This window comes from Cynocephalus volans, chromosome 1 (assembly GCF_027409185.1).
Source record: "Cynocephalus volans isolate mCynVol1 chromosome 1, mCynVol1.pri, whole genome shotgun sequence".
Lineage (NCBI taxonomy): Eukaryota > Metazoa > Chordata > Mammalia > Dermoptera > Cynocephalidae > Cynocephalus > Cynocephalus volans.
Window position 1 is genome coordinate 131,624,289 of NC_084460.1, and position 13,638 is coordinate 131,637,926.

Consider the following 13,638-nt stretch of genomic DNA (forward strand, 5'->3'; position numbering starts at 1 on the left):
CCAGCTCCGCCTTCCCCAGGTCGTCTCCCGCCTCGCAGGATGGCTGCGGTGCCTCCGGGCCCGGAGCCGTGGAACCGCGTGAGAATCCCCAAAGCCGGGAGCCGCAGCGCAGTGACAGTGCAGGAGCCGGGAGCAGCCCTGGGTGAGTGAGGCGCCCGGCGAGTGGGCAGACATTTCCGGAGGAGGCCGCCCCGCCGGCCGGCGCACGTGCGCGGAGGCGGGACTTCCTGAGCCCGCGGGACGCTGGGAAGGGGCGCGGGGTGCGGGGTGCGACGGGCCGAGAGGGGCCGGCTGGGGAGTTTGCTGAATAAGTTGCCAGGGTCCCTGGCTTCGCAGCCCTTCACGGAACCCACTGCCCACGCAAGGCCTGGCTGGAGCGATGAAGGACGAAGGCCCAGCCCCGAGCCAACGAACGGAGGGAGGCAGATGCAGCTAGCTCCGGGGAAAAGTGCTGCCTGCCTGGGAACCTGTGCTCGCTCGGGCCACCAGGAGCCCTGTTTACCCTCCAGTCCGTGTCCCGACTCTTGCTGAGGCGTCCCCTAACCACTCTGGACTTAAATCGCAGTCTTTCTGGATCTCTGCTTCTTATCTGTAAAACTGGGCTAGTTCTCCCTACCCCTCACTGGGGCGTTGGGAGGATCTAACGATGAAATTTGTCTAAACTAAAGTGTTTTACCAACGATTGATGGGTAGAATTGCTGCAATTAGGCAGTAGGGCATAGTAGGTAGGAGATTGCAATTAGGCAGTAGGGCATAGTAGGTAGGAGCTTGGCCAAGGAGTGAGATTGTCTGGTTTTGAATCATAGCTCTTCCTTTTGCTGGAGCTTGGGGAAGTTATTTAACCTTTCTGTGACTCAGTGAGCTCGCTTTCAAATGGCTATTAAAATGGTACCTGCTTCATAGGGGCTTTTTGGGGGGGATAAAGGAGTTGGTATAGAAAAAGCATTTGGAACCCAGCCTGGCATGGTAAAATACACATTCAATTGCTAGCTATTATTAATATTAAATACTTGTAAACTATCAAATCATCACATCTGTCTTCCCATTGATGCATCCTACACAGTTTACAGGTTATTTTTCTCTCTTTCTCTATTCAAAAATGCTTTAATAGGCTTCCAATTAGGCAATGGACATTCACCAACTCCCCCATCCCCAAGGCAGCCCCATTCTGTCTCCAGATAGTTAGGACAGTAAGAAAATTTTCCATGTTATGTAGAAATCAGCTTTTATGATACTTGTACCTAGAGTGCTAGTGCTACCCTTAGAGCCATAAATAACACATTAACTACATCTCATATTTAACAGCTTTTCAGATTTGGAAACATCTGCTGAGCACCCTGTGTGCAGTCAGGTACTCACCAAATAATATAATTTCCGTGGTGGATTACCATGGTTGCCATGGTGGTTCCTTTTTAACAAATATATTCTTACCTATCTTAAAGTGGAATCCAAATACAGTACCTTTGAGTTTGAAGACTGAATTTATTCATTCTGTCTTGCTTATAGGCATAGGAAATGGAGGATTTAGAGAAGTATAGAATGTGTGCCCCACCTTCAAAGTACGTAAGGTGTAAGTGTACACTAAATGCACCGTACTCATGAAAGATTATTAAAGTCATGATAAAGTGTGATGTAAAGATGTACATTCTTGTTTAATAGATGTTCTCTTAAGGATTTCCTGGACTTTATATCATCTGTCACTATTTTCCAGCTTCTCATGTACCTGGACTCCTTATTTTCTTACAGTTGAGACTGATTACTGTAATTTGTTCTTGATCCCTTTAAAACAAATAAGGAATGATGCTTCCTTTTAGTGTATTTTTCTATGATATACTTAATGTAGAAAAACAAACTAAGTCTTATTAAATGTCTCTGCTTTAGACCTTTGCATTGCAGCTGTAATTAAAGAATGCCATCTTGTTACACTGTCGCTGAAGAGCCAAACCTTAGATGCAGAAGCAGATGTATTATGCACAGTCCTTTACAGCAATCACAACAGAATGGGCCGCCACAAACCTCATTTAGCCCTCAAACAGGTGAGGAGGAAGTCCTGTGTTTGAGGACCAACCTGTTTACTTGATGAAGATTAGATCACACTGCTACTTACTATTTTGTTTACAGAACTCTCCATAAATTACTTTGGATTTATAGGTCTACAGCTCCACAGTACACTTAGCTTTCTTTTTTTTTTTTTCCTGAAAACATTTCAAAAAAATAATTTTTGTTTGAAAGTATGTTTAGATAAATTCTTTCCCAGTCCTGTTAGTAGTAGGTAAGTAAAAATTTATTTCATTGTATGCAGTCTGTGATAACAGTGTCCAGTTCAATGATAAAATGATTTGATCAAGACAAAGTGTTGGACATTAAGATACAGTGTCCTGAGCATAATCAAAATTCTAAAATCATGAAAAGAACAAAGTTGTCGTTTACTTATTGTGGGATACATAATCTAATTGAAAGTATGTTAAAGTAAATGAGTATGTAGCAAGTTGTGGTATAAAGTGGTCTCATGTAGTTGGTTAGAGCATGGGGCCTGTGTTTATAAAGTGATTTCTTGTAATTTTTGGAGCTTAAGACAGAATTGGGCCCTCCAGCTCAGGGATTACATCACAGAGTAGAGCTTCTTAAGCTGTATTCCTTATATGCTCGTTCATTCATTCACTTTATTAATTCTGCATGTACTTTTTAGAAGTCCAGTGCACTACTTGTGTGATGAGCCACCTTGCAAGTATTTTCTAAAACTTTCTGTGTATCAGTCACTGTGGTTAGTACTGGAGTGAAAAAGACATATAGTCTCTAATCTTACAGACTCATGCTTTCTGATTAATTTTTTTTACTCCCATTACTTAAGGCAAAAAGGATGATTTCTTTATCAAAGAAAGATCTGGGAACATGGTTTTTCCCTAAGTTTTTATTTTGTGTTTTTTTTCCTGGGGTAGTTTTTATCTCTTGAGTCTTTTATTACAAAAACAAACTTGTTAACTCATATTGAATTAATTTTTCTTTCTGGTTTCCAGGCTGTGGATAATCCACCAGTCAAAAATTTGGTGTTGTGTTGTCTCTGTTCCTTCTCTGTCTCCGTAGTTTTCCCATCCAGGCAACTGATAAACCAAAACTTTCTCTGCATCTGGTCCTTTCTTCAGTTCTAGCTGCCATTTTCTTTTCTTAGACCTTGTCAACTTTTAGTTGTCTTACTGTCCTAACTGATGTTTCCTCCTCCAATCTTTCCTACACTCTGGCATATTCTGTATGCCAAAACCAGGTTAATCATTCTGAAACACAACTTTGATTTTTAATGTCTCTCCATTGTGTCCTGAAGATCCTCTATGATATGGCCTCTTCAGTCTTCTTAGCTCCAGCTTTTCTCTGCCTTCAGATATCTTATATTTTAGCCAACCTGAACTCAACTCTACATGCTCATGTGTTTTTACCTTTTTCTGAGTTCTTGCTCACCTGGGCATGTATGTTTACCCAGCCCCTCCATGTGTGCTTGTTAAAGGTCTTCTCATCCTTTAAGTTCCATTTTAAGCTTTCCTGGCAGTAATAATCTTTTTATTTCCAAGGTGTAACATGAGTATATACTATGATAATTCTATTTTAAGTTGAATTTTTCTGATTATTAGTGAAGTTGAATTCTTTTTTTTTTTTTTTTTTTTGATTCTTGGCTGTTTGGGCCTCCTCTTCGTACTTCTCTTACAGCAGTTGATACAGTTTGTAACGTGGTACAGTTTTTGGTGTATATGCTTTATGTTCCCTGTGATCACATAGATACGGAACACGTCTCATGCTGCTCTTGGTGCTGCAACTGCTATTGCCACTACTACTACTGCTTTATATCCCTTAACATTTCACAGTTTATGCAGAAATATACTTAAAAAAAATTTTTTTTCTGCCTTCAAAAGCTAGGTACTAGAATTAGCCTTTTTCTAACGTTCCCCCAAATGAAGCACAAAGTTAGTCTTCATTTTCTTCTGTGATAATTCTTTGAGTATATGAAGACTCTACTTATGCTTCTCTATGTCTTCTCTCTTCCTTGTTAAGTTCGCAAGTGTTTGTGGGTTTTTTTGGAACCATAATTCACTGTGTTTTCCAAGTGCCTTACCATATTGAGTTGTCAGTACCTCCCTCAAAGGTTGGTGTCCAGACTTAAATATTGAAAAAGATAGGAGCTGACCTCAGAGAATTTAAGGATTATTGCCTCCATTGTTCTGAAAACTGTGCTAAGATGGAATCCATAACTTCAATTTGATTTTTTGGTAGTATATATGTAGCTCTAGCAAGATATTGTTGTTGCCAGTTCTCATCCAGATCTTTATGTTCTTTAAAGTCTGGATACAGTCCCGTGCATGCTGTTTGTGTGTAGTACTCATGAAATACCACACACAGGTTATGCATGGGACTGCATCTAGACTATGAAGGATATAAAGATGTGTACAATGCATGGCTCTTAACTTTTTATTTTTTTAAAATAAAAACTATTGAGTAACTACTGAACAGTATTCTAAGAACAGGTTTACAGTGGTGAACAAAATGTACAAAATATTCTGACTTTGTGGAGCTTACATTATAGTTGGGAGAGAGAGGCCATCAGTGAATCAGTGGTATGTCAGGTGGGGAAAAGTGTTATGGAGAAAAATAGGGAAGGGACTAGTGCTGAGAGGATTGTAATTTTGAATAGGCTATATCTATTTTTATTTTAGTATCTAATTAAATATTTTATATGTCTTATTTTTACTACTAGATTTTTAGCAACTAGGGATTGGAAAGTGTTTTATATACCATTTTATCTTCCGGTATGCCTTGTATGTCGTAGGTGTTCATATAGATTTGTTCAGTGACTAAATCAATCACTTTCTTTATCTCTGTGGTGCTTACAGAGTGTTGAAATTTAGTAGTTAATAATTTACTATCTTGCCTTAATAGTTTCACTGTTATAAATCACGCTGCCTCAGCAAAATTATAATCTTGAAAATAATCTTATACTTGTTTTGGTCTCCTTTATAACATTAAGCACATTTTGGCATATAGTAATTTCTTAGTCATTACTGATTTGAGAAAATTTGTTTGGCTGGATAAATTACAAATTTGTAAACAGAAGGAATTGCTTTGGGCTTCAGATTTCTTTGCCCTTAAAAAAGAAGATATTCTGTGGTACTTAGACTATTTCCATACTTTGAAAATGTGGATCTCTTTGCTTTCCTGGTTGTATCAGTGACCGTGTCTGCATTATATACAAAGGAATTTGAGCTGCTCTTCCTCTTTCAGGTTGAACAATGTTTAAAACGTTTGAAAAACATGGATTTGGAGGGTTCAATTCAAGACCTTTCTGAGTTGTTTTCTTCCAAGTAAGTGGTCCAGTTGCCTTGTGATGTGATGGGCTGGAAACTCGATGTCTCCTTGTGATCTCCTTTTGGACTTTTCCATGTTTGGTGTTTTAATATAACCTACTATACCTCAGCTGTACAAATTTTGTTTTAATAAGGGGCACCTGGTGTTTGTGGTAATAAATTTTCCCTCTGTTGGTCTGTGGGAGGGACTAGCGTGACATCGAAATCTGGGTCAGGGTAGGCTATGTTGAAACATCAGTGGGTGGTTATTGAGCATAACTACCTCAAATTGAGCCTAAAGCAAGTTTTCATTTGAAAAGTGCTATAGAAATGCTTGTATTTAAAAATGAAAGTAACCTACTTATTTATTTTTGTCAAGGGAAAATCAACCTGTAACTACCAGAGCATGTGCCGTCCCCAGCCAACCAGTGGTGGAGCTGGTATTGATGAAGGTTTTGGGAGCCTGCAAGTTGTTACTCCGCCTGTTGGACTGCTGTTGCAAGACATTTCTGTATCCTTGAATCTCTGAGATACTTTCTTCTGAATTGGAATTGTTTGGACATATTTGACAGTATTTCTCTTTGAAAGCTAAGGCTCTGTAGGAGTTATAACCTGTAGGAATTCTTAAAATTTTGCTTCTTGAGCGTGTTTTCCCAGGAATTGCCTGGTATAACCATTACTAGAGACTGCGTGTCTCCATCTAGCTTGTGTTATCCTTAGAGCATTGACAGCTAGAAATTCTTAATCTTAGTAACTGAACCTTGGAAACTAAATTTAATCATGGGAGTTCTATCGAAGTATATATATTACGATATTTTTTAAGTTTCCATGACTTAAATAGGACATGTTTTAAGTCTTTAATACCTTCAATAAGATTCTTTTTACTTCCAATCTATTTCTTCTTCGTAATTGTAACTTACAAAACCTATATTACTTTGGTTTTGTTTTCCTACCTTAAATTGATTCTCCAGCTTGACTGTGAAACATCTGGGTTTACAAGAGTTTATTATTTTAAACCTTGTGATGGTTGGGCTGGTGAGCAGGTTATGGTATGTACATGCCTTTGAAATCTTTCATTTCTTTTTCATCTCTCTACCTCAGCCTACGTTTCTTATTACTAGTTTTCATGTTTGTTTCCCCATGGTAAACTGTAGGTGCAGGAGTTTCCTTTCTTCATTTGATTAGAATTTATTTGCGTGGTAGATTGGGAATCTTAAGTGCTGACGGTTATGTCAAAGGAATAAGCTTCATATCTGAAGTCATGAGATCAACCCAACACTAGATAACTAAACAAATGAAGTCCTAGGACTACGAACTGGAATAATAAAAAATAAAAATCATATTGCAGTGGGCCATTTAAAATGATGGTATTCCAGGCTGGCTAGATCACTTGATTCTTTCTGTCACTTGGTTTCTAATTTTTAATGGCAACGCAAAATACCATTTTTGGTCTTCCTTATGTGCTCTAAACTCTTTTCTTTCATCCAAAACACCAGTGCTTTTTGAGGCATGTTTAGTTGTGGTAATCCTTTTAAACTAAAGAGACATTTTCTTGCATATCTCAAATATGTGAAACTGATTTGATGGATAATTAGACTCTGAATCTGCCCAGATTTGTAAGAAGACCTGTTTTGGGCCATTTCAAGCAATTAACTATAATTTGAATGTAAGAAAACTTAAAAAATAAAATAAAATGAAAATGTAGAAAATTCTTTCTGCCTTTGGAGATTGAAAACCTTGCTTTGATGTCTTAACTTGGGTATCTTGAATACTATTTCAGATCATCTTGCTTTTTATTCTGCTTATTCTTAATCAAAGGTAACAATAGAGTTATAGAGATTTACTAATCATATTATTTTTAAATGTTAAACTTTTGTTATTTTCTTCTGTAATTAAAATAGCTTTATTTTTTGCTGATTGCCACAAGAATATATGCTTATTTTAAGAAATTCAAGAAGTATAGACAATATATGGAGAACCTAAAATTTGCCTAAAATCTCACCATCTAGATAAAATCACTTGCTTCCTTTGACATATATCTCCATGTAGTACTTTGTTTTTGAGTAACATTTTGTACTTGGGTTTTTCTGTTTGGGTTGAATTAATCTGGCTGTTTGTAAATACTGGCTATAATGTTTTTTTACCTATAGTGGCAGAGCTTGACAGCCACATATTTTCAGCTTTGAATCTTGTAGTTTATTAAGTAATTTGCAAATTGTAATTACTGGCTAATTTATGAGTTCTTGTTTCTTTCTCTAGGGTCCTCTATAAAGATGTTTTAAAAAGGTTGATTTCTTTGTATGAGCCACTGCTTGGATTGCTTCGAGAGGTTTCTAGGATTCAACCAATGCCTTACTTCAAAGATTTTGCCTTTCCTTCTGATATTGCTGAATTTCTAGGACAGCCCTATTTTGAAGTCTTTAAGAAAAAAATGCCTGCAGCTTTTGCAGCTAAAGGTGTAACTAAATTGCTAAATAAACTGTTTTTAACAAAAGAGCAATCACCAAGGTCCAGTGAAGAAACCTCACTTGGAATTTCCAAAAAATCTAAACATATGAAGATCAATATACAGAATAATGTGGATCTTGGACAGCCTGTAAAGAATAAGAAAGTCTTCAAAGGTAATTTGCCTTGATATAGAACATACTCTAATAAAAAGAAACAAAATGAAAAACTCTTGAAAGTATAATGGAATTATGCATTATGTAGAAAGATCTTCAATGTCTCCCTTCTTAATTTTAATCCATATTGATTAGAGAGGTATGGTAATACCTGTGTTTTCTAAGCTTAAGCACTTAAAGTTGTTTGTTTCTGTTGTTGCTTCATAGTTCTTTGCTTGCTTTATTGTCTATTTCTTTTATAGTAATTTGGCAAGAAATGTTACGCACTTAAGAATTTGTTGTAAATTTGAAATAATATGTCTAGGGCCGGCCCTATGGCTCACTCGGGAGAGTGCAGCGCTGCTAGCGCTGAGGCTGCGGGTTCCCATCCTGTATAGGGATGGCCGGTGTGCACACTGGCTGAGTGTGGTGCAGAGGACACTGTGCCGAGGGTTGCGATCCCCTTACTGGTGAAAAAAAAGAAATAATATGTCTAAGTTTTTGTATCTGATTTTTCCACCTCCACAGAAAAGTCATCAGAATTTGATGTGAGGGTTTTCTGTGAACAGCTGAAACACAAAGCTACTCAGGTTTGTCTGGTTTAATTTAATACAGCTTATGATTTTGGTTAATTTGTAGATGATGCTATTTACCAAGGGCAGGGATTGAATCTTACTTCTTTTTATCCCCAGCTCTAAGATTAGTACCTTCTTTGTTCTCAGTGTGTGCCTCTAAATGAATAGAGGCAGGGGATTTTTTAACACACTCAGTTGATTCAGTTAGTACAGTGCCTTCAGAAATGTCTTAGTAGGAGTTCCTCTAGAATTTTAAGTGACCATAAGATCCATCATAAGTACGGATTGTACAGCAGCCGTCAGGTGGTTTGAATCCTAGTTTTGGTTTGTACTAGCTGTGTGACCCTGTAAGTTTCCTGACCTCTCCATACCTCTATTTCATTATAATGTACTTCCTAGGGTTGTGATAGTTTTGTATGTAAAGTATCCAGCAGAGTCTGGAATATGGTATCCATTTAATTGGTGTTAGGTGTTATTAGCTACTGTCATTTTTGTCATCATTCTCATCTCATTTGCAATGAGGCTTCTATTCCTTTCTTGTTGAAGTTCAAGCTTTAACATGATACTCTTATTAGTTAGTGTCTGTAAATTCTGTTTGTTCTGGACCTAACAATAGATAAGTAGGTCAGTGTCACCCTCTTTTACTCAGTACTTTCTTGACTCTTACCCTTTGTCTTTGCAAATGTCTTCTGGTTTCCTTCATGGGTTTGTTTCTTCCGTTCTATTTAAGAATTCTTAGTCATTTATAATAAGTCAGAGTACTTTCTTGAACTTTTACAAGGACTTGAGCTTGCATTGATATTCTGTCAGTTCATGAGTTCAGGAAGGAAGTAATAGTAGCTAATATAGTCATTCCTCAGTATCCATGGTGGATTGGATCACCACAGATACCAGAGTTTGTGGATCCTCAAGTCCCTTGTATAAAAACTACATGGTGTTTGCATATAACCTGTGCACAAACTCTCATATACTTTAAATCATCTCTAGATTACTTATAGTACCTTATACAATGTAAATGACTTGTAAATAGTTATTATATTATGTACGGAATAATTACAAGGAAAAAAGTCTGTACATGTTCAGTACAGACCGATCTCTCCATTTTTTTCCCCAAATATTTTCTATTTGCAGTTGATTGAGTCCACAGATGCAGAACTCATAGATACAGAGGACCGACTGTACTTTCTGTGCCAAGCATTCTAAATGCTTTATATACACTAATGTAATTAATGTGTTACTATAATTAATGTAATTCTCACAAAAGCCCTGTGAGGTAGTTGGTTTTATTACTGCTTTCATGTATCAGATGAGGAAATCGAAGCATGGAAAGGCCAAGAAACTTGCCCAGACCACACAGCATATAAGTAGCAGAGCTGGGATTTGAATGCAGGCAGTTTGGTTTTATAGTCTCTGTTCTTTACCATTATACCAGTCTCTCAATTAGTTTTTCAACTCTGTGTCTCAAGGATAATTACGGAGCTTTGTGACCCTTTTTGTAGTCTGTCTACCTGTCTAGCTGATTTTGAAGCTGGTTGGTCAGCATCTTTCATATTTAAGACTAATCACTACCATATTTTTAGCAATTAGCACTAATACTTGCGTTTAGGGCAAACTTTTTTCGATCAACAAACAAAAACTATTGATGGGCCTGAACTTTTATATTTTCTGCTTCTTTTTTTTTTTTTTTTTTTTGTCGTTTTGTCATGACCGGCACTCAGCCAGTGAGCGCACTGGTCATTCCTATATAGGATCCGAACCCGCGGCAGGAGCGTCGCTGCGCTCCCAGCGCAGCACTCTACCGAGTGCGCCACGGGCTCGGCCCTCTGCTTCTTTTTTTAAAATTCCTCTTGAGTGTGAGAAATTTGGAAGAAGGTAACCTTTGAATGAAGGACAGAGGTAGACCTGGTAGCATATTTTTGTAAAGAAATAGTAAAAGTTAGTGAAATACAAACTTGACTTGATACTGAAGGGGTTCAAGAAATAAAGGTGCCTTGTCAGAGGATGATTGAAGTGGAGTTGGAAATGATGCTCGCTTAAGCATTTTTAACATATGTTCAGCAATCATTATCTGATTTATGGGCCTTCTCTGCTGGGTGCTTTACAAGGCTCCAATTCTTCCTGTCCTTAAGTGTTTTCAGTAACATTAATGACTCATCATTGAGGAGGGTTATTCGGGTGTGGAAATAAGTGAAAAACAAGTTTGAGGTATAACAGTGATGTAGAGAAGGGCCTGTCAGTATTCCCTCCTCCAACCTCCCCATTAGGCTTTGACCAATATTTAATCATGTGGAGTTTTATTTTCATGTGTATGTTAAATAGATATGTGTGTTAGAATATTTATATTAAGTTTCCTGTGTCAATCTAATTCAACTACAGATGGGACCTGTCAGTACAGTGAGAAAAAAAACAAAAAAACTTGTGTTAGGAACAGTAGATAAAAAATTAAGATTTTTAAGACCAAAGGAAAGCTCAGTGAGTCAAAAAAGCTTTCCTCCTTTTAAAAGACTGATTATTCTAAAATTTTGATAGTGAACCAGCTTTCCCTGGTTTATATTTACGAGTAACACACTCAATATATTTTCCTCACCTTTTCACATTTCAGGAGACCAGCTTTGAGTTTAAATGTTCTCAGTCCAAACTAAAGACAACCAAACGTTCTTCTCAGAAAGTGATAGGAACTCCTCATGCCAAAAGTTTTGTGCAAAGATTCCGAGAGGCTGAGACTTTTGTACAGCTTTCTGAAGAAATTCAAATGGCAATTATATGGTGCAGGAGCAAAAGACTCAAGGCTCAAGCCACCTTTCTGGGTAACAAACTTCTTAAAAGTAACCGACTTAAACATGTCGAAGCTCAAGGTAATAGGTAGGTGTATTACAAAAATTATATTATTTTTTCTGTCATCATTTAGGGCAAAAGTGTATGATGATACTTCAAAAAGTTCATGGAAAGACTCGTATTATCTTTTAATTTTATTTTTCTATGAACTTTTGAAGTACCCTCACCTTTTCTTTAAAATGGGATGTCCAGCAGCCCTAGGGGGCCTACAAGTGGGATCTACTCAAATTGCAATTTCAGTTGCTGTTTTTGTTATATGAGCAAAGCTGTATCATTGGGAGGAAGAAAATAAACTTAGGTTAATTGGACTGACTTATTCATACTCGTCGTCATTCTCATCTGTTCATTCAGAAAGCATTAAGAATGTCTAGCGTGCTAAGCGTGGTAATACAATTGCTTGAGAACACTTAGTCCTCAGAGAGCTCATGCTCTAGTGGCAGAGGTGGGCCCTATGCAGACAGCTTCAGCTCAGCAGGATAAGGGTGTGAAAGCAGAAGCAGAAGATGCCTGCCTCCTGCAAGGTCCACACCAGACTGCTGGGGTCAGGGTTGGGTTTACTGTTCATAGGATCAAGGCTCTTCATGTACTAACTTGACTTCTTCCTTTTCCTGTGATTCTTACACTCCTAGAACTCTTTAATGATGGACATCTTTGCTTGTGAGCCAGTACTGCATGAAGCATTACATGAATTTAGACATTAGACAGGTCAGGGTTTTATATTTCTATTGAAAAAAATAAGACGCAGGTGGTAACAATTTCAAACACAAATGGGTATAAAGATCTTTATGAAGCATCATAAAGGCTATCACTCTGACCTATTTTTTAATGTGTCCTCCAAGAAATATTCTGTTCATGCACCATAATTTCTTATCTATAGGTATAGATCTCTTCAGGGCTTTATAGTGGTTCCTGTGGATGAAGCACTTTAACTGTTGAAAATCTCTTAAACTTCCTTTTAAAAATTAGGAAAAGATATTGCTGTTTTAGAAAAAAAAATTGGTATACAATGATGATTTTGTAAAAAGTTGTGGTTAAAAGCCATGGCAGAAGTTGTTGAGTAGTCCTAAGGGATGAATTGCTTGAGGGCTTTATACATTGGGGATCCCTAAAGGCCTGTAGCAATCTAAAAGGAATCTATTTTAGGGTTGGAAACTCAGCCTGAGATGGAGGGTGGTGTTCTGTTTAAAAGTCAGGGGTAGATGTGGCAGAGATGGTAATGGCTGAAAGTTAATAAGAAGGGTAACAAACTGGTGTTTACTGGTAGGACCATTATTCTGCATCCCTCCAAATACAGTGCTTTTTCATACTGTCCTATTTTGCTATTTCAGTAATACATTATATTTGTAGTATACTTTACAACTAACTTAATGTCCACAATAACTCTGTGAGATAGTCGGTATCATTCCCATTTTATAGATGAGGAAATGGATGATTTTGCTCAGAATATTAGAACTGGAGATCTAGAACTCAATTCAGGTCCTCTGATTACTGTTTTCATTCATTTTGTTTCTGTTTCAACTTGGAGGTACACCCACCTTCTCCCTACTTAAGTCACTGCTTATAGTAAGACGAGAAAATGGTTTGGAAACACATCATAAATTACTTCATTATAATGGGCTTCTTCAAAGTTCTATATTTGTTTAAAAAGGGAAAGGGGAGGATGGTAGGGTAGGGAGAACAGACCATGTTAATCTTTTAAAATATGACTATCACAGTGAGGCAGTTCAGACAGGCACTGATGAAACTTGTGGCAGTGTATCCTTTCCAGAAGCAAAACATCTTAAATGATCAGCTGTTTCAGTTCTAAATTTCCAAACTTGAAGATGACATCATATGAATCACAGTTAGTGTAGTTCAAGGATCTCAGAGTGTCTATGTCAGAAGCCCTGTCTTCTTTCTTTTCTAAATGCCCTCTTCACTTTTCTTCCCTTTTCCTTGTTCATTTCCTGCTAATGTGAAGTTGCTCATTCAGATATGATATATATATAAATAATTGGCAGAGATTTTCATTTCTGGTTTCCCCAGTTCCACTCCTGTTACATTATGTACAGATTAGGAGGTATGAAGGAAAAGCTCTGGCAAGAGAGTGTAGAGGTATCTCACTCTTCAGGTGCCTTGCTAGGCAGTTGTAGGAGTTACTTTGAGAGCAAAGTGGGGACACACCTGCCTACAACCTCAATCAGAGGGAAGTTGTGCTCTGAAAATAGATTTGGGTTGAAACCTGTATTTCCTTATTTTTTATTATCATTCTGGGATTGTACACAGCTGTAGGACTTATAGATAAATTGTATACTTCTTTTG

At 37.6% G+C, this 13,638-nt stretch overlaps 1 protein-coding gene across 6 annotated transcripts in view; it reads left to right on the plus strand.

Annotated features, from left to right (window-relative positions):
• Positions 1 to 13,638, plus strand: part of NEPRO (nucleolus and neural progenitor protein) — a 14,854-nt gene continuing 1,216 nt past the window's right edge. Inside the window, exons 1-9 of one of the 6 annotated variants that reach the window (XM_063093693.1) lie at positions 438 to 725; positions 761 to 1,070; positions 1,882 to 2,036; positions 5,266 to 5,345; positions 5,707 to 5,838; positions 6,299 to 6,376; positions 7,587 to 7,948; positions 8,456 to 8,517; positions 11,105 to 11,364. In XM_063093693.1, coding sequence (XP_062949763.1) covers positions 1,049 to 1,070; positions 1,882 to 2,036; positions 5,266 to 5,345; positions 5,707 to 5,838; positions 6,299 to 6,376; positions 7,587 to 7,948; positions 8,456 to 8,517; positions 11,105 to 11,364 — 1,151 coding nt within the window. In that variant the 5' untranslated portion in view covers positions 438 to 725; positions 761 to 1,048. Of the gene's footprint in view, positions 143 to 288; positions 1,071 to 1,881; positions 2,037 to 5,265; positions 5,346 to 5,706; positions 5,839 to 6,298; positions 6,377 to 7,586; positions 7,949 to 8,455; positions 8,518 to 11,104; positions 11,365 to 13,638 lie in introns of those variants that run through there. The other 5 variants (XM_063093669.1, XM_063093677.1, XM_063093684.1 and 2 more) reach the window with 5 other exon arrangements.